We start from the raw sequence: 23,941 nt of genomic DNA on the forward strand, positions 1-23,941 counted from the left end.
GATGTGGGCTGCACCAGCCAATGGAGCAACGGAAATTAGTGGGCTCTTTCTTGTTCGTGTGCAAACTGACAAAGGGCCCCACGTCAATGCTTTCATAATGTTAAATGTTAAATTTCATAATGTTATAACGTTAAAACATGTTTAAAAGGTAGAGCTAAGTAAGTGGGTAAAATGGTGACTGACAGTTTGAGGAGGCAGTAAGAAGAGAGATGCTCCTTGACCAAAAAAATCAGCTGCGGAAGAGAAGATAAAACCCCCATGTATTATAAATTTTGGGTCTTGCTCTTCAAGATTTCAGTATCTGGAATCGTGTTAGCAGTGCCAGTGGCAAGTTTGATTCATGTTAGAAGCCTTAGGTGAATGAAGATGCTCCAACACAACAGAAATGCACCTGAAAATACGCTATTAAAAAAAACCAAAACTAGTTAACTATTCAAATACAGTTAATTTGGAAATTTTATTTAATACTCTGGCCCTAGAAAATATCAATACAGTGTCAAGATAATTTTTTCTTTCTGGGAGTTAGGTCTGCTGGGTCTGTGGCAGTTCCATCTCTCAAGGTCTCTTGCATCATCCTATGAAGTCTGTCTATTGCTGACTGAAACATTCCAAGTGTGATGACATTGCTTATAAATATTCAATTATATTCAATATAAATCATGGTAGGGGTTTTGCTGTCCCTGCTAGCCGTGTAGGATCTTCTTGACCCTGATGTTCTGCCATTTGATTGGTTTTACTTAATCACTCTTCCCTTTGCTACAGCATTGTGCAGGTCCCTGGAGTGCCTCCACTCCTTCATTTGGTCTGATAACCCAGTAAAACATAAGACCAGCCACGCTTTCCAAAGAGCAAAGAAGCTGAGGATTTCAGCAGAGAAGATGCAGAAGTACGGGACATGGCTGCTGAGGTACTTGGTATGTGACCCCAGGTGTGCCAGCTCCCTCTCTGAGCACTGACATGGCACCCAAGCAGGACAACTCAGGGCAGGGGTTATGCAGGCTGATTACCAGGAAAATGTATGGACACTTTCACTTCAATGTTTCTTGCCTGTGCTAAAATGAACCTGGGGCTTTTGTGCATATTGACAATAAGATTTTGGATAGACAAAGAGTGTGGGAATGAGATTATTTATGACAGACCAATATAAACTAACAACAGATAAGTCATGCATGGACACGCTCTGCACATATCAAAGCACATTGTATCTTTTATTGCATTACTTTTATGACATTACAAACAGAACAATAATAAGAAATTTGTATTTCATAAGCCTCTCATAAATTAAGCAATTTTAATACATGCTGTCTATTACTAAGTTTATGTATGCATTGACACTTTGCAAGTTGGTTCAGGTTATCTTTTTCCACACATCTAAGTTCTTTGTTAACATATTAAACAGAATTTAAGATCTGTAAGAAGAAATCGACTTTACATGGCCACTTCCATGCAATCAAAAGGGTATGTGTTTGTTGCATTAGGAGCTTGTGAAAGAAAAAAGTAACCTGCATCCATTTTCTTTTTGAAGTTTTGCTTAATCTTGCAGTGAGGCAGGCCCTGCTTGTATTGATGCTGTGAAAACACAAAGGATATCTAGATGCCTTTTTTTCTTAAGGCTTCTTAATTTTTGAATGTTTGGAGAGGTTTTAGCCTTTTGTACCACTTACACGTTGAATCTTATTGAGGGAGCTTTCATCAGAAGTTTTAAGTAATTATTATTATGCTGTTAGTTTTGATAAATTAGTTTGAAGGAAAGTACTCTTCCTCAGAATCTGAAGTACTGGTTCCTCTCTGACATACATCTATTAGCTGTATGTCAAGAGACAGTCAAAGAGAATAAAAAATCCAAGAGATTGTGATTTTGTAGTGTTGTTCCTTAGGGAACAGAGGTAAAGCACTTGTTTCTTGGCTTTCTCTTTCAAGTGCCTTCACTTCCTCGTGATCCGTACCTTTGTCCCAGTGACCTCTGCGACTGCTCATGTGAGGTGAGAAGCCTCTTCTTAATGTGGCTTTCACTGTCAGTATTCCTGGTTTAAAGATCCAGTAATGCCAGACTTATCTCACATTATACTGTTCATACTGCCGTTTTTTCTAAGAGGGGCCAAACCAGAAGTGCAAGGGGGAAATATTTTCAGAGTGGTTTTTGTTTCTTTTTCTGCTCTAATTAAATGAGTTTAAACTAACTCTTCTGATTACATTTGGGTTAAAACTAAATTCTGCTGGTACTAGTTTGGGGTTGAGCATTCTGAATTTTATTGGTTTACTGTTAATATTTCTGGTTGTTTCTGTTTAAAAATTACCACCCCATCTAAGGGCAATACGGGAACATTTCTGTCACTAACTCTGTTTCAGCAGTAATTTTAGATGCTGGTCCCTCTGTAAAGCAAACTGATGGCACCAGTGAATTGCTGCAGCTCATGACTTTGTGTAACTATGTGTAATTTGTTTATTGATACTCAGTGCCTTCAGTGACAAATCCCAGGAGGAAAAATACCTCGTTTAGTGTGAGGAGAAGTTGGGGTCAGACACTGATCACGGGGGCTCAGCATCGCACCGTGGGCATCTCTCCCCGCGGCGCTCGGGGCTGAATTCAGCCTTTTACAAAAAGCTGTTTAACTAAAAGCCTTTTTTTTAACGTGCATGTGGTAGATTATATAGACACTGCACAGCCGAAACGCGAAAGGCTTCGCTTTCGTGTTCTTGCTGTGCCCGTGGGATCCCGCGGCCGAGGGCCCGGCCCGTGCGCGCTGAGGGCGCGGCGGGCGGGGCCGCACCGCCCGCGCTGTTCGCAGGCCGCGGCCTGCCCCGGCCCGGCCGCCCCCGGCGGGCGCCACCTGCCCGCGCGGCGGCCGCGCTCGCTGCCCGCTCCCATAGGCGGCGGCAGCGCCCGCCCCCGGCCGCCTGTGGCGGGCGCGGCCGCTCGGCCGCCCTCACTCCGCGCCGGGCCGGGCCGGGCGATGCCGTGCGGGCAGCCCGACAGCGGGGCCGCCCCGGCGCGGTACGTGCTGGGGGTGGACGTGGGCAGCACGGTGGTGAAGTGCCACGTGTACGACCGGGCGGCCACCGTCAGGGGCTCCAGCTGCAGGAAGGTGAGCGCGCCCCCGGTGCGGAGCGGGGCCGAGCGGCGAGAGCAGCCGGGGGCAGCACCTGTCTGGGGAGCCGGGCGGGGCCGAGCGTGCTCGCATTGCCCCGAGCGGTTCCGAGCTGCGGGCCCCCGAGAGGCTGCCGGGGTTGCCCGTCGGGGCTCGGCGTGGCTGGCGTTCGCAGAGGCTCTCAGCCAGCTCGACTGCTCCCGGTGCGCGGGCATCCCCTGAGCCAGGGCGGACAGGGGCGGCTGCGCCTGCCGAGGGCTGGGAGGAAACCCACAGCCCCACTGCCGCGGGACCGCCGCAGCGCTCACCCGCTCCCACCCTTCCCGGCTACCTTACCTTCGGTCGCTTATCGACTAATCTCTAGCTGAACAAAGTCACTTTTGTTAGTAGGGCATAGCTGAGATTTGCGTAGGACGTCCCATCATGTAACAGCGCCATGTGGAAAGGTGTCAACTTTAGAACGTGAATTTCAGGCTGTTTTTGGTTAGTGCTGCTTGTGATTTTAGGATCAAGGCAATCTCCAGAATTAATTTTTTTCACTGTTACCTACTGCAATGAAAAGCTTGCAGCGAGGAGAAATGTAAGAAATCTGACGGATTGCGGGGATGGAAGGAGCTGCTCCGGTGGAGCTGACTCCCTGACGCTGGAAGCCCGTCTGACAGGTGATCCCTGGCCTGCCGTGCTGCACTGAGAGGCTCGGAGGCATCGACGTCAGAATTAAGCAATGCAGCAGAAATGGCTTTCTGAGACACTTGCTTTCCTGTTTGCAGTTCTGGAAGGGGTTTTACAGGTTCTTTTATTCCAAGAGGTTTGGACTTCCTTACTTCAAGGGGTTTGAGCTTTTTTATTCCCTGGAACAGAGCAGGTCTTCTAGAGATCGCACACCCATGTTGAACAATGTTTTAAAAGTTACCCTGTTGTTTCTACTCTTGCAGGACATTCACAAAACGAACAATAAAATAAAACAATTCAAACCCAAATGTATTTGCTGATTTCTAGAGATCATAATAGTGATATTTGTGTTTCCCTAACAGGTAGAATCACTTTATCCTCATCCTGGATGGGTTGAATTAGATCCTGAAGTTCTATGGAGTCAATTTATTGGTGTAATAAAAGAGGCTGTACAAGGTAAGGGCCTAAATTTTGAGAAATTATCAAAATTAGTGAAGCTAGTTACTTGGATATTAGAACTATTTTTAGCTAGTACTGAAATCATCATTGGGCACAGGACTACATGCTTTAAGGCCTATTCAATCATTATGTAGATTAGAGTTCTTCAATTACCTTTTTCCTTTCATTGGGGCCACATTAGGATTGAAGTAGAAGCAATGTGAATACTTGATTTATGCATCAGTGCCAGCACTTTGTGGCTCCAGCTTTTTGTATATGCATCCTTCCCCAGTGTCTGTTCCTCCAGATGCCTCTGTGCAGGAACAGAGGGCAGGCTTGTTCCCCTTCCAGTGCCCCATTGTTCTACCACCACTTTCTATGTGCAAGTGAAAATGAATGCAGGATGCTGCAGAGCTGGGCTCGCTCCCTTGCAACCTGATATTCCTCCTTTTCCCATTCAAACTTTAAGTGGTTCTTACTCTCCTATTCCTGTATTGCTGTTCTTTTCTATTAGTACTTTAGCCTAAAAATTCCTAGTGCTCCACACACTGAATACATACAACTCCCTTTACTGATAAACCTCTGATGGGTTTTTCCCCCCACTTTTCTGGATGCTGCTCTAACCTCACTCTTACTCTCTACAACTCTCACAGCTTTCATATTAATCTCCCTCCAGTGTTCTGCCATCCATCCTGGATCACCTGTGCCATGTTGATGCTGTGAACCTCTCAACTGGGCCCCAGCTTGCCTTCCCACAGTGACACAGCCTCTTTGCCTGTGTGTGCACATTGCACTCTTTCATTCAATTCATTCAGTTCCTCCTGTTCAGCCCCTCTTGCTTGGTCTCCAGTGTTGCTCTGCTCTCTTCAAACATGGCTCATGGCAAAACTGCTTGTCCCTTCCTTTGGAAGGCTGCCTAAGGAACAGGGAAAGTAAATATCACCAGGTGCACGCTGAAGCCGATTATTTTGGGCTCTTGGTTTGTTTGTCAGCAGCCACAACTGTTTGGTCACAAGAACAGTAATGCCACCTCAACCCCTGAAGACCTTACTGTCTTCCTTCATTTCTGTTCTGTGGGACAAGTCAGGAAGCAAGACTTTTCAGCTAGTTTTAAAAAGGGAATATTTCCTTGTGGCCAAGCTGCACACATTGTTGGCAAGTTATTTTTAAGTGGGTGTGTAAGCATAACTCACAGTGCTGTCAAAAGAATCAGTGCCACCCCTTTTCTACAGAGTTTTCCTAGTCTAGGGCAGCTTCCTGAGTGGAATCACTGTCCTGTTGTTTATGCCAGCAGAGCTTCACCAGTGTTTGTGCTGACGCAAGAGAGGGTGTGGTAGCAGGGCAGGAATGACTGTCTGGAAGCAGAAGGAGCACAGTGACACTTGGGTTTGCAGGGCTTGCAGAGCTGACCGTGATTCCATGCATGTGTGGATGAGCTGCTGCAGTTCAGTACTACCTAAAGGTGGAAACTTCTGCCTGCATGGTCCCAACTCTGTCTCTTACTGTGGCACTCCATCCAAAAGACAGCTTAACTGAAAAATATCCATGTTTGTCTTTAGTTATTTTTGTCTGTAATGGAAATTAGCTCCAATTACGTGGGTGTCTGGGCAGTATGATAGCTGACACAGGGAAAGTGGCAGGACTGTGCAGATTGTGGAGGTGGGAAGGAGTAACACATGCCTGTAGTCCTTAGTGAGCTGTGGAAGTGCTTGAAAGCTGTGGCTTTGCCTGAAAAAGAAATAGTGCTGTTCTCAGGCCCCCCACTGCCAGGTCCTCCTCCCATGCCCTCCTGCTACCAGCAGCACTTGTGCAGGCAGGTGGAGCAGGTTGCCTTGCGAAAGCACTGGTTTAATTTTCAGCTGATTGAGGAATTGATAGCACTGCTGGCAGGAATGCAAGGACCCAGTGCAAGGGCAGGTGCAGAAGCACACGTAGAGTTGAGTAGCACAAGATGTGCCCTTTCTCTGTGAAACCCCTTCTGTAATTGTCTCTGAGGGGGTGCTGCGTGTAAAGTCTGCAGGACATGCTCACACAAATGAGCAACTTTGCGCATGAAAATTAACATGAGAACACGTATGAGCGGGACCTCCTTAACTTGTGATTTGTTTAAGGAGCTGGATTGAGAGCCCTTCAGAGTAACAGTACTTAGGACAGGGTGGGTAGTCTGTAATTTAAGTGGAAATTTTTTATTGTGTATTTGATTAATGTAATTTTACTTCTGTAAGTATGGCTGGAGGGTAATAAGCAAGCTGATCAGAGTTGCTTTGAAAACAGCTATGGGCATATATAATTATTTACACCTATATTAGAAAAAATGTTCTTTAACAGTTATTTGAAGGTAAGGTTTAACAGCAAAATTGGTGTGTATCCAAATGTACATTTTTGTGCTTCTGACTTACTTTGTTGCATTCAGTGGTACCTGATTTAAGCAAATTCTTTCGTAGGAATTCTAAAACATGGCTTAAGAAATATTTAAAGTGAGACATGTCATTATCAAAGTGATGCAAAAAATTATGGTATATTCATATTTATCTCTTTACTGTCTGCAGGATCAATCTAGTTTTGTTTCTTTATAGAAATTCTTTTCCTAAGTCTGTGAAGGTACTTTTGTTGGTGCTCTTGTTCATATTCATCCATGTGAAATACAAATTTTAATTGATTATGTGGGCATATGTAATCTGCCTTCTTGTCTCTGGGATTGTTCATATAAAGTATCAACAGGCCTTTCAGAGGGTGGAAAGGACCCGTGTGCCACAACTGCTTTTGCAAAAAGGTTTGCTTATCTGCTTTGGAATCAGTTGTCTGACTCAGAGCTCTCTAACATTTCACTGCTTTAACACTTAGTTGAACGATTTGTAGAGATTCATATTCTCATAAACTATTATTTTCCTAAGTGTTCCATAGGTTTTATAGTTATATTGAAGAAGTAATATTTTTCTTTGTTTCTCCAAATAAATGATTTTTTTGTGATTGTCATTTATTTTCGGTTTTTAGCTGCAGGACTTCACATGAGGCAAATTGCTGGTCTTGGCATCTCCACCCAGAGAGGAACTTTCATTACATGGCACAAGTATGCATGTTGTGTGTTCTTTAAAATGAACTTGTATTCATTTGTATTCATTGATTGGATGGAAGCAGGCTGTGGAAGTGTTCAACTCAAAAGTAAAAATTGTCAAGTCACTCATATTCTGTTGTGTTTGCACAGCCACACCTTAGAGCAGTTCAGAACAGATTGTGAGTGTGTGGCCTTTTTGTTCTTTATACATTGGAGAGATGAATACATACATATTTCTAATTCTGGTGAGAAGTCTGACACTCCAAATGTCTGTGTGCTGATTTGATAATTCCTCAAATCCACCAGGAGGATATGCAGTTGTTGTAGGAACTGACCTAGTGTTTATTGTCCTGATTGGTGTCCTGGAAATGGTGGATAAGGTTGAATGTTTCGGGCAATTTGTGTTCTCTAGCTTGAATCGTTCAAATACTGTTTTTCAGGAGGACAGGGAAACCCTTTCATAATTTCATAAGTTGGCAAGACTTAAGAAGTGCTGAACTTGTGAATTCCTGGAACAAATCCCTTCTGCTGAAGGTAAAACTGCACTAATGTAGATACTGCTTGGATGTATTAGAGGTGTTTAACTTTTATGACAAGTAAGGGCACTATATGGAATACTGCAAGTGTCCTGTTCACATGGTGATGTGATGTGGCCATCATGTTACTGAGCAATGAACATTTAGCTGGGTAATATCCAGGGAAGATAGTTCCAAGAAATAAAGTTCAGTACTGGTAGCCTAAAGTAATTATTATGGAAAAAAATGCCTATAGGTCTAAGGCTTATTTTGTTATTTTTCAGTCTGTTATATCAAAACATTGCATGTTAACACCACTACAGCATAGATTATGGATGTAGGTAGGTCTGGGTTGGAAGTGGTTTGGGCTTTTGGTTTCTTGGCTTGCTTTTTTCATGTATCCTTTGCTCAGATTATCTATAGGAGGTACATTTTATGCTGTTTGTGGCTTGTGTTTCTTACCTTTAGAAGAGAAAGATTTTTCTCTAAGTCCAAAAACAGAAGTTACTTTTCCTTTAAGTGAAAGCACAGTCGCAATAAGAAATTAAATTCTTGAGTTTGCCAGTTACTTCTTTTGTGAAAACTTGATTAATGATTAAATTTTGGTAAATCTATTAAGTCATGATTGAGCCTCCCAACTGTAAGAGAACTTCCACTGGAATAAGTGATTAATGCTGTCAGCCACATGAAGCATTGTGCTCACAGAGGTGACCAGTGTTGGCAGTGCAGAGCAGTGGCTGTCAGTGCTCCAGCAGAAGGTGCTAAAGCTGCCTTGCTTGGAGCAGCTGCTCTTTCCTGTGGTGTGTTGCAGGAAGGCTGTCTGTTGATATGAACAGCCTTACATAATCCTACTCGAGGATCCTTTTAAAGGAGTTTTAGCTTTCTGAATCTAATGTCAGCAGCTTTCATCTGTGTTGTCATCCTTGAAAGGTAATTGATCAGTAACCTTTAAAGGGCAAGATAAAAAACTAAGTAACTGTTTTCCTTTGAAACAGGTGATCCATGTTATTTTTACAGTGCTTCATTTCCTGACTGGGAATGATCGATATTTGGCACCCAGTTTTCTTACTTTTTCAACACATCAAGCTTCTATGAAGTTGTCATGGGTTTTTAAAAACATACATGAGGTAAGCTGGAAAGGGAAAAGTGACAGGTTTCTTAAGTCATAATGATGGCTTGTGATCTGGAGGTGTTCAGGGCCAGGCTGGATGGGGCTTTGAGTGACCTGGTTTAGTGGAAGGTGTCCCTGCTCATGGCTGTGGAGTTGGAACTCTCTAAGGTCCTTTCCAATCCAGGCCATTCCATGACTCTGTGGCTATTGGGTGTAATTGCTTCAGTTTTGTCTTCTTCATTCTCAGAAGAACCAGATTTTTTTCCATGTTCATGTTCAAAGCCTGTCTACCTAAATAGTAACTTCTATTTGTACAAATTTTTCCTGTCATTCTGGAAATGCATAGTAGCAAAAAGCTTTCTTCATACATAAGCAACATAATAAAATCATCTTATTTCACTTGATACATTTATACAGTTAGTGATTTTACTTTGTTTTAAAGCTGCTTGCCCTCTGGTTTTGCATGATAATTTCATTTATTTTCAATGGGACCTCTTACCTTTCCACTCTGCGTTATGCCAGTGTTTTGCAGTTTCACAAATAATACCATACTGCACAATTGATTTTGCATTTTTGTGAATTGGAAAATGTACATGGAATAAGTTGTGCTGGATTAATCTAGTGCACAAATGAGCCCTGAGCTATGTGTTGCTGTATTCATTGCTCTAATACTCACCATGCAGGACCTTGTTTTCTTTATCTACCACTCTTTCACCACTGTTATAATTCTGACTATAAGTTTCTTTTCATAAGGCTGTGATGCCCCTACAGTAGAAGATTAATTCCTTAGAAACAGCTGTAAGAAAGTGTTCTTATTTTCTGTTAGGAGCATGAACTTGTAGGATAATATTAGTTAAATAGCCAACTCAGCCTTTTGGAAGAAAAGTTTACAATCAGAGACTTATTTTCTGAGGACATTTGATTAATCATGAAGAAAATAACAAAAGAAATCAATAAATATTCTTCTTTTATTGTACCCAGTTGTAAATTTCTTTCCATATTTTTTTTTCCCAGGCTGAAGAAGCTGCCAAAAAAAACAACTGCTGCTTTGGAACGGTTGACACATGGTTACTGTATAGACTGACTAAAGGTGAACATTACAGTTCCTCTTAAATGTCAGTAAAACACACTGGAATCTAAGAAATTATATTCATTACTTCTCATTTATATATCCTGGAATACAGATCCAAAAGCACAAATTGCAAAAAAAGTATATATGATAAAAATTGTATTTCCTCTTACAAAAAGAACTTCTGAATAAGTTATTCTTTGGGCCTACCTGGAAGGGAAATATTTATTCAGTGTAATCAGCCTTCTAAGAGCATAAGATTTAAAAGGACTAACAGGGCTAATTGGTTTTAATGGAAGAAAAGTACCTGTGAAAACAAAAGAACAAAGAATTGTTACAAATGTGGAAGAATGACAAGTTTCAGTCCTGAGCACTAATGCCTGAGGAGTCACATTATGATTGTGGTGCTGTTGGCTGTTCTAGACAGGTTCATGAGAGGAAATGGGGTAATTCATGTGTGCACGGTATAGTGAGCAGCAGGTAAAATCTCTGTGCTCATTGTATCATTGGGATTTTGCTCTTACACACTTTATTTTTATTTCATAGGAGTCAATGAGATGTTTAAAGAAAACTCTTAAATATTTGAATGTCTAAAAATCTTACTTTGTTCTCTCTTTTCTTGCTAGGTGCTGTGTATGCTACAGATTACTCAAATGCCAGTTCCACAGGCATTTTTGAACCCTTTATGGTATGTGCTGTTCCAAAGAATGTTGTTGCTACTTACTGTGCTTCTCAGATGGTTGCTGATGTTTTTTCTTTTTCTATTTCATTTCAGAAATGTTGGAATCCCACTTTGTGTAATCTGCTTTCTATTCCAGTGTCTATTTTTCCACCAGTGAGAGACACAAGGTAACTTCAAAGGCATAATTTAAAAAAATATTATAACTGTTAAATTAATTGCTAAATTAATTATGATTAATTAAGAAATACTAAATATTCTGCACAGGCCAAATAATACACATGTACACAAAAATATTTTTACATGTAGTTATACCTTATACGAATAGTATATGAAGTTCAAAACTTTTTTACTGTGTTTCCTAAAGTAGTATTTTTAATGTTTTCCTTAAAATAAGTCAGTAGTATTACCTTTTATTTGTGATACAGACCCAGGCTGTATGTTCCTAGATTTCGTTTTAACAGAAAGGTCATTTTATGTGATTTGTTTTAAGCTTCAACTTTGGTTCAACTGACTCTGAAATATTTGGTGTACCTATTCCAATAATGGCAGTGGTAAGTGAAAATATTTTCTAAAGTCTATGTATTTATACTCTGTTTATTTGGCTTTAATTTAGTACTTGCTTCTTTCATTAGTGTTCTGTATTGATTCTCTGTGACTTAGCTACAATAGAATTGATTGTTGAATTTTTTCTCTAAAAACCCAGTCTACAACCTTAGGGGGAAGGAGGAGAAAGGAACAAGAAGGGATTTCTAGAGGTTGTGTGCCCAAATGATAAAGTACTGAATGTAGGACTCTAAGCTCTGGTAATGTGTGTTTGGCTTAAAATCAGTTGTTCTGTGTAAAGTTATGCATGAGTCCATTCTGGCTTGACTTCAGTGAGACCAAACAACCTAAGAGTATTAGTTAATAGATCCACTTGTAGTAGCTTTTATCCCTTTTTATTTTTCACTAAAAATAAGTGGCAAATAGCAAGTTCTTTGCTCAGTAGTTAGAATTTGGATAAGAAAACCTAAAGTGATGATTTGGAGCAAGATCTTGAATTGAGCTAAATGGAAAACTGTCCTCTAGCTTACATGAATTTGTTTTGTTTTAAAGAACTGTGGACTAAATCTAGCTGTAAATTTACTGTTTCATCAATGCAAAAACATAAGTAAATACATTTAATAACCATAATCATGGTTGAACAATGGAGTGTGGAATAATTTGGTACAGGAGGGGTATCAAGGAGAAAGGAAGGCAAGACCTCAAAACTTCAGCTTTCTATTTGGAGAAAAAGGAATTCAGGCCAAGCTACTGTTATGTTCCCTGGGATTGTAAATGCCTCATTTATCCTTGTTAAATATTAAACCCCAAAATACTTCTTTTGTTTCCATAATGTTTTTCAGTGTTGCAAGGAGTCCTACAGATACTTCACACTGTGAAACTTGGTTTAATTTGATGCCAGTGATAAGTCTGACTGTTATAATGGCCTGTAAATGCTAAAGAAATTGTAAATGAGTTCTCTCTGAATGCTCAGTTCCTGAGTGGTTACTGGTGTTCAGAACTCCAAAGTGTTTACAGAGATATTTTCAAAGCCAGTATTGCAGGTTGGGAGGCAGTAGCTAACTTGTCCCATTGTTTTTGTTGGATTGACAGGTGGCTGATCAGCAGTCAGCCATGTTTGGAGAATGCTGCTTTCACCCAGGAGATGTTAAACTGACCATGGGAACAGGTGGTTTCTGGAATGTGAATACTGGAGAGCATCTCTTTGCATCACGGGGAAGTAAGACAGTGAAGTTTTGGTTTTAGGGGATTTTATTCTTTCAGCTGTTCCTTGATAACTGTTACTGCTGAGGGTACACAAAAGAATAGATCAGGGCTGTGCTTTTCCTTCTGTCTATAAGTGTAGAAAAACAGCTTGGAAGTTCTTTCAGAAGAGAAAACAGTGGAAAATTTTAATTAGCAATGTAAATTTTGGTTATTCTAAAACAAGCTTCTCAGGAAGAGAACTTAAGTAGCATCATTAGTAATTATATCTGTTATCTGCATCCCCTCCTGTTTTGTTTTTTTTCCTTCACCTGTTCTTCATAGCAGTATTGTACAGGATAGAAGAAAAAAGGGATTGGTCCTCTGGCTTCTCACATCAAAATGTTGCAGTGAATCATTGCAAGTTCCTCCCCTTGAGCCCTTAAGCATTGAAGCACATGCAATGAGATAATGCAGAATTAGAAGTTACAAGTTTTATTTTAAAATGGGCTCCCCAGTGTGTTCCTAGTGTTTAAAACTTTGTCATTCTGAACATCTGTGGTCTGTCAAGTAATTTGTCAGAGATAGCTATTTGTCAAGAGAGCAAACACTGAAGATGACACTGAAGTAAATTTGCCTACACAGTCTCTCTCTGTCTGTCGTATTTTTAAAGAGTTACTAATTTCAGGATGTCTGCTGCTTAAAATGGAGTGGGCCTGGGAAGGAGGACAGCAGTGTGATAAAGAGAATTTTACCAGCTCAAGTCTTGAAGGACCTTGCCAATACATGAGATGTGTCAGAACTGAATAGCATAGACATTGAATTCCTTATGAATGCAAATGCTTTTTATGCTGATTAATTATGTCATTATTATGATATTTTTACTTAGGAAATAATACATATACAGTCTGTTAAAATGTTAGCTATTGTATTCTGCTAGGAGTTCAAATCTTCTAAGGCAATGCTGTGAAACTTTTACTGCTTTGGGCTGTTACTTTTGTTAAAATTATTTTCCCTATGATCTTTGGCTGTTGTGGAGTATGGTTAGTGGGACAAGTTAAGTGCCTGGCTTTCTCAGTGCCCTGGGCATGAAATGTAATGTGTTCAATCTTTAAAGCTGACAGTGTATTTAAGACTGCAGGATGAATCCCTGCAGTATCCTGGTGCAAGCTATTCATTAGTTGCTGTTCTAGTTGCTAGTCTACATTTAGCTCCTACATATAACAGTTAAAAAAAAAAAGAAAAATAAAGTAGCACAATTCAATGATGGAATCATGTTGTATAGGTTTAAAACTACCTCAGGTAGTGTGAGGGTTCTTAATACCTCTGGTCATGGCAAGTGTCATGGGGATCCCTTCCCTAGAGGTAGGATTATGTTACCCTGCTGGAGACTCTGGTGTGAGCACCTTTGGGGAGGCCACGTGATGGATGGATGTCTCTGTCCCTACTTACCTGCTCTTTTTTAGGATGTTTGGCTCAATTAATTTTTTGGGGGTTTTTTTTGTGGCTTTACCTTTGGTAAAAAATAAAGATTTCAAGGGACACCTGCACAGATGATCTGGAGTTATACATATTACATTTCAAGAGACAAATGCAGACTTTAATCAGTGCTGCTAATTGTTTTATATTGTAAGCACCTGAGTGCCCCAGTACTAAGACAAGTTCCTGCAATTGCACTGGTACTCTCACACAACTCATTTGGATACAGGCAAGCAAAGTGGAGATGATTCTGTGAGGAACAAATACATCAGCAAAGTCACTTTGAGAAAGCAGAGAGAACCCCTAGATCCTTCTGATGCTTTTCTGGTCCTTGTAAAGGTACACTGGGACTCGTTTCCCTTTGTTGCAGTACCCATGATCTCTGAGTCCTCAGCAGGGCTCCGTAAAGTTATGGGCACTTTCTTCACTCCAGCAGTTACTGTGCCTGATTGGGTGAAGTTGGCAGTGACCACTGACTGCTTGGGCTCTTATCTTGTGACCTGAAAAGCCATTTCTCTAGCTGAAGTGCAGGTGAAATTTGTTTTCTTTTTTGCTTTCTGTTTGAAGAAGTGTTGCATATTAAACATGAAATTAAAAACTGCATCACTTTCATCCTCTTCTGTGAATAAGATCTGTGCTCTAAGTTTCTGTTACTTTTTTGTGTGTGTATGTCTGTTTCAGTTTTGTGTTTCCCATCTGAGAGCCAAGCCTTCATGCTTTATGTTTTGGGGAAAAGCTCTCTTCCTTTTTAGAAACCCTTGGGGAAAGTTGGATGGACTTAAATAGAAAAACACTGATAAATTTTTAGGTACGCACAATTTCTTATATAAAAAACCCCATATTTAACCTCTACCAGTGACTTCTTTAGTTTGAATTCTACAAAGAAATTGACATTTTCTAGGGGGTTTATTGTGAGCAATGGTCGTCTGTGTTTTTCTGGAAAGGTTTATTTTAACTGAATATTTTGTTTCCTGGAAAATAATGAAGGTCTTTATCCTCTGATCGGTTGGAAGATTGGGGAAGAAGTTGTGTATTTAACTGAAGGCTCTATATCAGATGTCGGCACTACCATAAAATGGGCTCTGGATATAGGTAACTTCTGTCATATATAGAGGGTGAAATACATAACTGCTTAAGAGGCTGTTCTGTGGGTTCATAGTTGTGTTACTGGACTTTATTTTACTGATTCTATTATTCATAATTGAAGGAATTAATCTTCATGCTTTGGACAGCAGAAATGCACAATCTTTTTAGCAGGCACTCTGCTGAGGGTGTTTGCTGCAGGGAGTTTGGTTTGCACAATCATCTCCTCTTCAGTCTCTGCCTCTGACCATCCTGCCTAACCAGGCTTTTATTTTCCTATAACATTTTACTCCTCACTTGCTTTTGAGAGGTCTTGAGCTGTACATCTCATAACTAATAACAGGTTTTATTTGTATGAAAATAACATGAACTTTGCAAGTAACTTTTGCTTCACGTGGAAGTAATGTGCCTTTTGGCTGTTGTTATTATTTTGTAATAAAAAGTTTTGCATTCCAGTTTAATGACCGACTAAGAAAATACTACCTAAAAAAATACTACCAGCTGATGTTCAGACCTACTGATTGTTCACAGAACAACTGTTCTCAGTATTCTAATTAGAACTTCAAAATTGACTTGGCTTACTTAGAAATATAGTACATTTTTTACTAGGATGAGAAAAAAGTGATTAATGTCTCAAACTTTGGACTGTCGGGGAAGGGTTTTCCTCAAATGTAACTCACACAAAATTCCACATTTCTTAAAGCTGTCAGCTTTAGATTCATGTGTACATGTATGTGCCCCTAAGGGTTAAGTGTGACTCAGATTGGTCCTCACATCTTCATCCAACGTTTGACTGAGCCTAGAGAGTAACAGCCACTAGGCTTTGGAGGAAAGGACTCAGCTCAGTACACAGTTCAATGCTGCAGACTCAAGTGTCAGTGCTACATATATAAGCTTGCTACTTCAGATTCCATAATTAAAATGGGTAGTTATCCATATGGAACTTATCTGGACTTAAAATGGATATCATTGCTTTATGCAGAAGTATGAAGGGTTTTTAGCTACTCAGTAGTAAAATGATCCGTTGCTACCATAGGAAGAAAAAAGGGGGCAAATTTAGAGATGGGATAAATAAAAGGCAAACCACTTTAAACTCTGTAACAAGTAAGGCCTTTATTTTCTGAAAATATTGTTGCAGAGAAACAGAATTCAGAAACTTTTATCAGCTTTAGAGAATGGAAAAACTTTAGCTCTGCAGAAGGAATTGGGCCAAAACACAAGGTAAGCTAATGGCCTCAGTAAGGGTGGTGAGGCCCAACAGGGATGAAGATGAGACACAATAGTGGTAAAGGTTTGGAAATAGTAATTTCTGCAGCAAGGCAGACTTAGTTTATTGGACTTCATTTAGTGGAATCCTATAATTGCTAAGAATTTTTAAGAAGTAGTAGTATGTGGAATTTCAGCATGAAGTCAGTCTTAATTTTTGATTTTCTGTGCTGGCATAGAGGTACTATATGTATAATTCAGTAATAGCAAAGACAGCAAGAAGGGAAAAACATGATATAGGTTTATTAGTCTGAGCACAGTAGAATCCATAGTTTTCCTACAAACTCATAAAGGTTACAAAGTTAAATTGAAAGTCCTGATAAGTTACCAAGGTGGGTTTTTCAAAGCTAAGTTGAGCTAGATTAAACTAATTTATCTTTAATAGGAAAATTCACTTTTTTTACAAGAAAAAGCAGTATCTCTAGTCTTCTGTAAAATCATGTTATGTGGCCACATAAGGACATCATTAGTTCCAGCTGTGGAAGAGGGATGTTAGTACAGGAGTTTGATGTGGGTGAAGAACGAGCTAAAGAGGAATATCTGTAGAGTTATGAAAGGAGTCATCTGGCTGGACAGAGAGTAAAAGCAGTGTCTATCCAAGAGGCATTATTGTGGTGATGTATTACCTTCTGTGTCACTTGTAAAGATACTAAGAGTGCTGATAAAATATGGGTATTAAGGACTTTCTCTGTAGTTGTTAGGTGACAGTAAGTTAGTCAGTTAGACAGGTCGTTGTTGGACTGACACTAACAACATGGAGGAAAAATATGTTCTATGAAACTAAGATTTTAGCACTCTTAGGTGCCATTATCATTCTTAATTCCCATTTATGTCTTCAAGATTAAAGGGCTACAGCACAGCAGATAGGAGAGGATCCTTTTGAGTTTAGCCTTCATCTGAATAGTTTGGGATTATTGATTTGACAGATGGACATGAAATACAGGAAAAGAGATTGTCTCACTTAGAATATGCAGGTTGAAAATATTAAAAAAGGAGTAGTCTGGAGTAGTCTGAGATGTTTTTCTCTTAGTGAGACAAAATGAAGAAATTGAAGGAAATAATAGCATCCTGTGTATCTTTACAGAACTTTTCAACAATGTAGATGAAACAGCAGAAATGGCACAGAGTGCTGCTGATTCTCAAGGTGTTTGTTTCATTCCAGGTTTGCAGGTAAAAATACTATTAATAAAATCAAGATTATATTTTAATAACCGAATTAAAAATTAATTTTTACATTTTCAAAGGTAATCATTTACATCTTATCACAGTATTTATTCTGTGCTGTTGAGGTTCTTATTTTCTGTTGCTCATCACAATACATGAAGGCCATTGTCATATCAGAATGTTTAAATGCCATTCCTCCCCTTGTTAGAGAACAGCAATATCAGTAACATGAGTGTGCTCTACCCTAGACAATTGGTGTACATTTTAAATGTATTTTAAAGGGATGTCGTGTGGATTAGTCTTTTTTAGTTTTTCTGATTTGAAAGAAGTCACTTAAAAGTTTTGCTGTTGAAAGAAGCAATTTAAACTGTTTGAGTAAGCTAAAATAACACTATATACCTCTTACATATTGTTCTCAATTTTCTTCTTTCACTATGCTGCCTGTAATTGTCGTAAGTTATTTTTTTCTTACTCTTTTACTTCTTTCACAAAAGTCTACAAATACTATTCACTGAACTCATGGTGACATCTTTTCTGCAGGTTCCTGGGGATGACCCATATCTATGTGCCTCTTTCATGGGGGTGAAACCTTCCACTAACAGAAACCATCTTGTTCGAGCTATATTGGAGTCTGTAGCTTTCAGGTACTGCTTGCTAAATTATCTGGATTGTATTCTCTTATGTTTGCTTTTATTTAGATCAGCAGTGTTAAATGAATACATGGACTTTTGCAGTTTATACAATACACTACTGTTACGCTGGAAAGGAGTTTGAGCTGCTTCCTTTTTTTAACACTTTACAAATACATTTGTGTATATTTGTTAGTTCAGATTTTTTGTCATTAAAAATCATTAAGATTCTTAATAATGTTGTTTTCTGCATGTTTTGAAAGTGTTTTCTGTTTGTCCTTCCTCTCCTGACACTGTTTTGTCAGAAACTGTAGTCCTCTCCAGCTGTGTTTAAAGTATCCTTGAAGCTGAAAGTTTTATATCAGCTTTTGTTTAAAAGTTTGACATGTTGGTGTTTTATAGAACAATGTAACAAGCTTCTTAAAAGTTTTAAAAGATGTGAATGGATGGCAGCTTCCAGATCTGTGAAGGCTAAAGATGTCACTGCTGATACATCAGTATGTTACTGCTTTGCCAACCCCCAACATGCCTCAGACTGGAGCTGAGCATGGATTGAGCCTGGCTCACACTGTGCTTGACCACTTAGGGAGCACTGATGTGATTCCTTCCTTTAGGCATCAGCTTTGCTTTTGATGCCTTAGAGGCATCACTTTGGGCATAAAAATCTCCTGTAAAGAGCTCACAAAAGATGTCTGGAGCAGGGCAGCACTGCTGCAATTGGTTTCTAATGGATTTTCCTTCTGCACTGTAAGCCTGAACATAAGATGCAGTAATTTCTGAACTGACATATGGGTGTCTTGAAGAGGATGTTAAGGGATGTTAAGAATTCATCAATCTCATTCAAATACTGCATACAAATAACTAGAAAAAAGTAGAGATCCTTTGTGTTTAGATTTTCTCCCATTAAATGAAATGGTTTCTGGAAAAAGTCGAACTGGAAGGCTTCAGATACTCCCCTTACAGAATAGCTGGATAAACTCCAGTTAGCACTGTTGGCCTACTTTCCTCACTCGAAGCCACTTGTGTTACATCAACAATTGCATCTCTAGAAACCTAGCAGTAACTTTCAGTGGGAAAAATGAACCTTCTACAGACTTGCTATAGAATGAGCCATGATTTAGCCATACTTTGCCTTTGTAATAGTGACAAAGACCAAACATCAGGTTCGGTGGGTTTGGGTTTTTCATTTATACATTCTAGAAACTTTTCAGCTATTGCAGCAGTTCTGACAGAACTGAGGCCTTTCTTGCCTTGCATTTATTTTCTGACTATGTAAATACTGAAAACACTTCATGGAAAATATAATGCTTAATTCAACAAAATATGTTTTTAAAGAAACAAGCTGCTTTATGATATCATTGTGAAGAAGGTGCACATTCCTCTTCGAACTATTCGGTAAGTTCCCTGTAACTGTTAAATTCGATATATGAGAGTTTGATTTTAAACAGGTTTGAGCTTTACTATGCATTTTCTCTTACTGAAATAATTCTGCTGTTTAGAAGTAGATGATTTCCAAGTCTACCCACAGCTATTGGCATTGGTGGTTGTTAGTGGGGGAGTAATGAACTGCTGTAATTATTAAAACAAAAATTAAAAAGAAGGCATATCCATGTTTTCAGGTAGTACTAAGTGCATATAGCAATGCCTACCCCAAAGCTCATTCTACCCACTGTCATCATTCTTTCATACTGACATTTTCTGTGCTAGGTCTTTCACAGACAATTTTTTTAAGACATTGGTAAAACCTGGTTCTGTTTGTGAGGGAAAGAGGGAGATGAGTTTTAGACATTGGTTTTGCTTAATCTTTGAAGAACCATATCAAATTTAGTGAGGCAACTCCAGTCCCTAGACTGTGCTTGTACAACATTTAGCTGAACTAAACATTGCTGGAAGACCACATTTCACATTTTGGTAGGGACCTTCTCTGAGCACACCAGTTGTCAGAAGCTCCAGCCCCCTGAGGCTCAGAAAGCTCTGGGATGAAATTCCTCCCTCGGGCAGCCAGGGGTCAGCATGGCACTGCAGTCAGGAGCAGAGGTGAGCATTCCCATCCCTCCTGTGCCTCTGCAAAGGAGGAGCAGACTGGCAGGCATGGCAGAATCAGACTCTTGAGTGGGAAAAAAGCAAGAGTACAGAAGTGGGAGGAGGTAAAAGTTTCTGCTTTCCATCACATATTGGGAGAGAGCAGGCAAAGGTGAAGAAACAGCCAGGGTTAGGGGTTTAATGAAAATATGAAAAGTACCAGAACTTTGATTACTTAGGTAGCTTTTTAATATAGAGATTTGCATCCAAAATTTGAAAAGTCACATTAAAAGAGCAAACTCTTTTAAAATGTGGCCTAGGGAGCATTAGAATTCTGATTCTGTTTACATTGCAATATCAACCTTCAATTGTATGATCATGTTATTTTTTATTCATGTATATAAAATTGCAGTTTTATATAGTGCCTGTATTACTTAACTAAAATCAGTAGCAATTCAGCTTGTGGATTAAAAATTAAAACATAATGAGACACACTCAGTGGGGTTCTCAGTAGGGTTGCAGACTGCTCTACCATCCTTACATCCACACATCTTTTGCATCTGTCAATTACCTTTGATTTTTTGTTGTTGTTTTTATCCCATAAACTTATTCCTTTCTTTTTTAGCTGTTGTCCTGTATTCCTTGTTCCTTCCTGGTTTCTGGGCATTGTTTTCATTACTCCCCTTTGCTTGTCTCAACACCATCAAGGAAAGCACAGAGAAAGAGCCCTCAGCTTTAGTCCACATGTAACTAATGAGTTTTGTTACCTAACACTTTCTGTAGCAATAAACACTAGGGGTCTTCTCTGCACCACACTTGATAGAACATCAGCTCCATACACGGCTGGTATTGGAGTACAAGGGCATAACGAACCTATCTAGGACATTTCAAAGATTGCTCTTTGTTAAAGTTACTTTGTTTGCAAGAGTCGTTACTTCAAAATCTCAGATGATTAAAGATCACTGATAAGTTCTCATATTCTCCATTAAATTGGTCTCAGATTAGGAAAATAGACATATGGAAGCCTCATTCTGAACTTCCTCTTAAAAAGAAGCAACTGTGAAGGCATTTTAGCTAACTAATGCAAAGATTTGGTATTAAGGAAAATGGTACTTTTCCAGATCTGAGAACAGGTGAAAGGGTTTGTTTGGTGTAAGGTTTTGACTGTTTTCATAATGTGGTGGTAACTGTGTAAAAATTCTGGTATAAACCCTAATATTTCAGCCAAGATGATGCATAGTTTTAAAAGACAGAACTTTCTGAGCTTTTGATAGAATCCTGTGTCCCTGTTTGCCTACCATTCCTCTACAAGTTTATAAACTTTTTTCTTCTGTTTTTTTTTTTTTGGCACCTTGTTCTGTCCTCTAAATTTACCCATAAAGTGGAAATGCATTTGTGCATGAGTGACAAGAAGATTTATGCATAAGTGTGAAATACCAAACGTTGTTTTCTGAAATGCTGGCAATAAGCACTTAACACATTTTTTTTAACTGCTTCTTTCCTTCTCCCTATAGAGCTGATGGAGGTGTCAGTAATAATAGTTTTGTCATGCAGATGACATCAGATTTAATTAATAAGAAAATAGAAAAACCTGCAAATGTGGAAATGTCTAGTCTTGGTGCAGCTTTTCTAGCAGGCCTTGCTTCAGGTATGTAGACATTAAAAAGGCTTTCCCCCCCCCCCCCCTTATAATACATGTTGTAAATACAATAGAAAAGAGATCAGACAAAAAAGGGCACAACTTCAAATAACTGTAACCCCCCCCCCCCAAAGGATTCTTTTAGCTATTTTTGTGGGAACCTAAACAGTGTTTATGTTCCTCTGAACAGTACCATTAGAAGGATGTATTACTAGAGAAGAAAAGTGAGCCCTGTCTTTGCTCCCTCCTCTTTTTGACTCAGACTTTCCATATCCCTTCCCCTACTGGTGCTGCCTGAGTGCTGCTGGCTGGGGATGGACCATGTGGCCAGGGAGCCACTGTGCTCACCTGCAGCTCTGTCACTCCCACTGAGGCTGTGTCCTGTGCTCTGTGAACACAGCCTTAATCCTTTGAGGCTTTCACAGGAGTGGAAGTACCAAATTAATTATTAACAGGAAAAACAGCTCTACTCACACAGAATTGTTTCATATTGTTAACCAGACTGAAAGCTCCAAACTGTTGATGGTTTTGCTTAATATGCACCTACAATACATGTTTTTGTTGAAGTGCTTTGATATGTTAATAACGCAAATGAAGGTAAAAACTATATGCTTGGGTAAGACTTATTCAGCAGTTAAAAGTGCAAGAAAGTTGAGGCCCTTGAGAGACAAGAGTGATTTAATAACATAAATTGATAGGAATCTGTAACACCAGCTGTTTCTTGCTATTGATACAATTTTTAAGACAGTAGGAAAGCAGCTAAGTCTTGGTTTCTGTGGCCCTTCTTTGTTGAGAAGGACCTGCAACCAAAAGCACTTTGTGATGAAACCTAAGGGAACTTCAGTGTACCAGAGCTGTTCCTTGGAAACCATCCCAGTTAAGCAGATGCGCTGTTGTCAGGATTCCAAACAAGTGGATCCTACTGGAAAGGATTTTCACAATATTAAAAATATGCTTCCCTCTGAGAAAATTGCTGGTAGAGTAAAAAGAAAAGCTGTCATTATTTCTTACTGTATTTCTGCTTTGGATCTCTTGGAAATAGATTAAAACAACTCAAAAATAACATATTTGCAGTTGAGCTGGAGAATGAATGTTCTGTTTATAGGATTTTGGACAGACAAAAAACAACTAAAGAAGCTAAGGCGAATAGAAGCAGTGTTTGAGCCCCAAAAGGATTCAGAGGAATACAGACCTGCTATGGATGCATGGCTGCAAGCAATGAAACATTCACCACACTGGTAGAAACTGGTATTTTAATTTTAGAAGAATTAGGACGGTTTAATTCGTATTTTATAACATCTTGACATTAACAGGACAGTAAAAAACCATAACTGAAATTTGTGACGGTGTATTATAAGTTGTGTGGTATTTCAGTTCCCCCCCTGCTGCTGGATTACTTACCATGGTGTGATGAACCTTCCCATCATCCCTGTGGCAGCTGTGGTCCAGCTGCAGCATTTGTGTCCCTTCAGTGACCTCCTTTGGGTGGCCCAGCTGCTCAAATGCTGCCATGTACTGCCCATGGGCTCTTCTCACTGTGATGGTTTTGCACTGCTCGCCTCCCTTTGGATCTTTAAAATCCTGCGTATGTTAATCATCCAGGAAGGGTAAAAGGCACATTTACTCCCCTAGGCATTGCTAAGAAACAAAATGATTGTTGGGGCTGGCTTGTGAGGAATTCAGTCGTGTACAAAGACATTGTTTTGGTAGTAGCCTGTTACCACCTTTTGGTTGACACCACGCACTGTGGTCGCCGTATTTGTGCACTAGATCAAGATGAAATGCACAAGCAAATAGGCTTTTAACACTCCATTTAAAAATCCAGGATTTTTGTAGCTGATACATTGTGGCTCGCTTGTAGGTCAATTTTAAAAAAAATTATAAAGCAATCTTATCTGGAGTGGCCAGCACAGATACATTAAAACTAGTTCCAGGTATGTTGTCTAACTTGTAAATATCTGTACTGTTAGTATCTTCAAGGCCATTTTTAAATCCTATTACTATTATTAACTAAAAGGGAGTAAAAAGTCTATTTTTGAAGCTATAAATTACTTTTGTATTTTTAAACAAATAAAATATAATTAAAGAAATGTGTAGTTAATTATTCTTATATAATTGCTTATTTCTAATGTTAAATTATTGTCATTTTTTCAGGATTATGTGTAAATCAGCTTCCAAAATGTAAAATAATTAAACATTTTAATTTCAGAATAATATCAAGTTCAAGCTGTGGGTGATTTGTGTTCCACAGACACTGGAGATAAGAAATGTTCACAGACTTACCATTTAAAGAGGGCTGAAGA

At 39.4% G+C, this 23,941-nt stretch overlaps 2 protein-coding genes across 7 annotated transcripts in view; one reads left to right on the forward strand and one right to left on the reverse strand.

Annotated features, from left to right (window-relative positions):
- Nucleotides 1-23,941, reverse strand: part of PLS1 (plastin 1) — a 277,498-nt gene that overhangs the window by 119,793 nt on the left and 133,764 nt on the right. The window lies entirely within an intron of this gene.
- GK5 (glycerol kinase 5) lies at nt 763-23,728 on the forward strand. Of its 6 annotated transcripts, XM_064385838.1 has the most exons (17): nt 763-914; nt 1,921-1,982; nt 4,124-4,217; nt 7,194-7,269; nt 7,695-7,788; nt 8,765-8,896; nt 9,895-9,970; nt 10,576-10,637; nt 10,725-10,798; nt 11,122-11,182; nt 12,267-12,393; nt 14,823-14,927; nt 17,269-17,354; nt 17,889-17,992; nt 19,313-19,372; nt 21,514-21,647; nt 22,744-23,728. In XM_064385838.1, the coding sequence occupies exons 1-17, from the start codon at nt 896-898 to the stop codon at nt 22,878-22,880; spliced, it is 1,503 nt and encodes a 500-aa protein (XP_064241908.1). In that variant the 5' UTR covers nt 763-895; the 3' UTR covers nt 22,881-23,728. The 6 variants fall into 6 exon arrangements, with proteins under 6 accessions (XP_064241908.1, XP_064241910.1, XP_064241912.1 ...); XM_064385840.1 differs by lacking the exon at nt 7,194-7,269 and having other exon boundaries at nt 767-907; XM_064385839.1 differs by lacking the exon at nt 7,194-7,269 and having other exon boundaries at nt 839-914.

Source organism: Passer domesticus, chromosome 11 (assembly GCF_036417665.1).
Source record: "Passer domesticus isolate bPasDom1 chromosome 11, bPasDom1.hap1, whole genome shotgun sequence".
In the NCBI taxonomy this organism is placed as follows: domain Eukaryota; kingdom Metazoa; phylum Chordata; class Aves; order Passeriformes; family Passeridae; genus Passer; species Passer domesticus.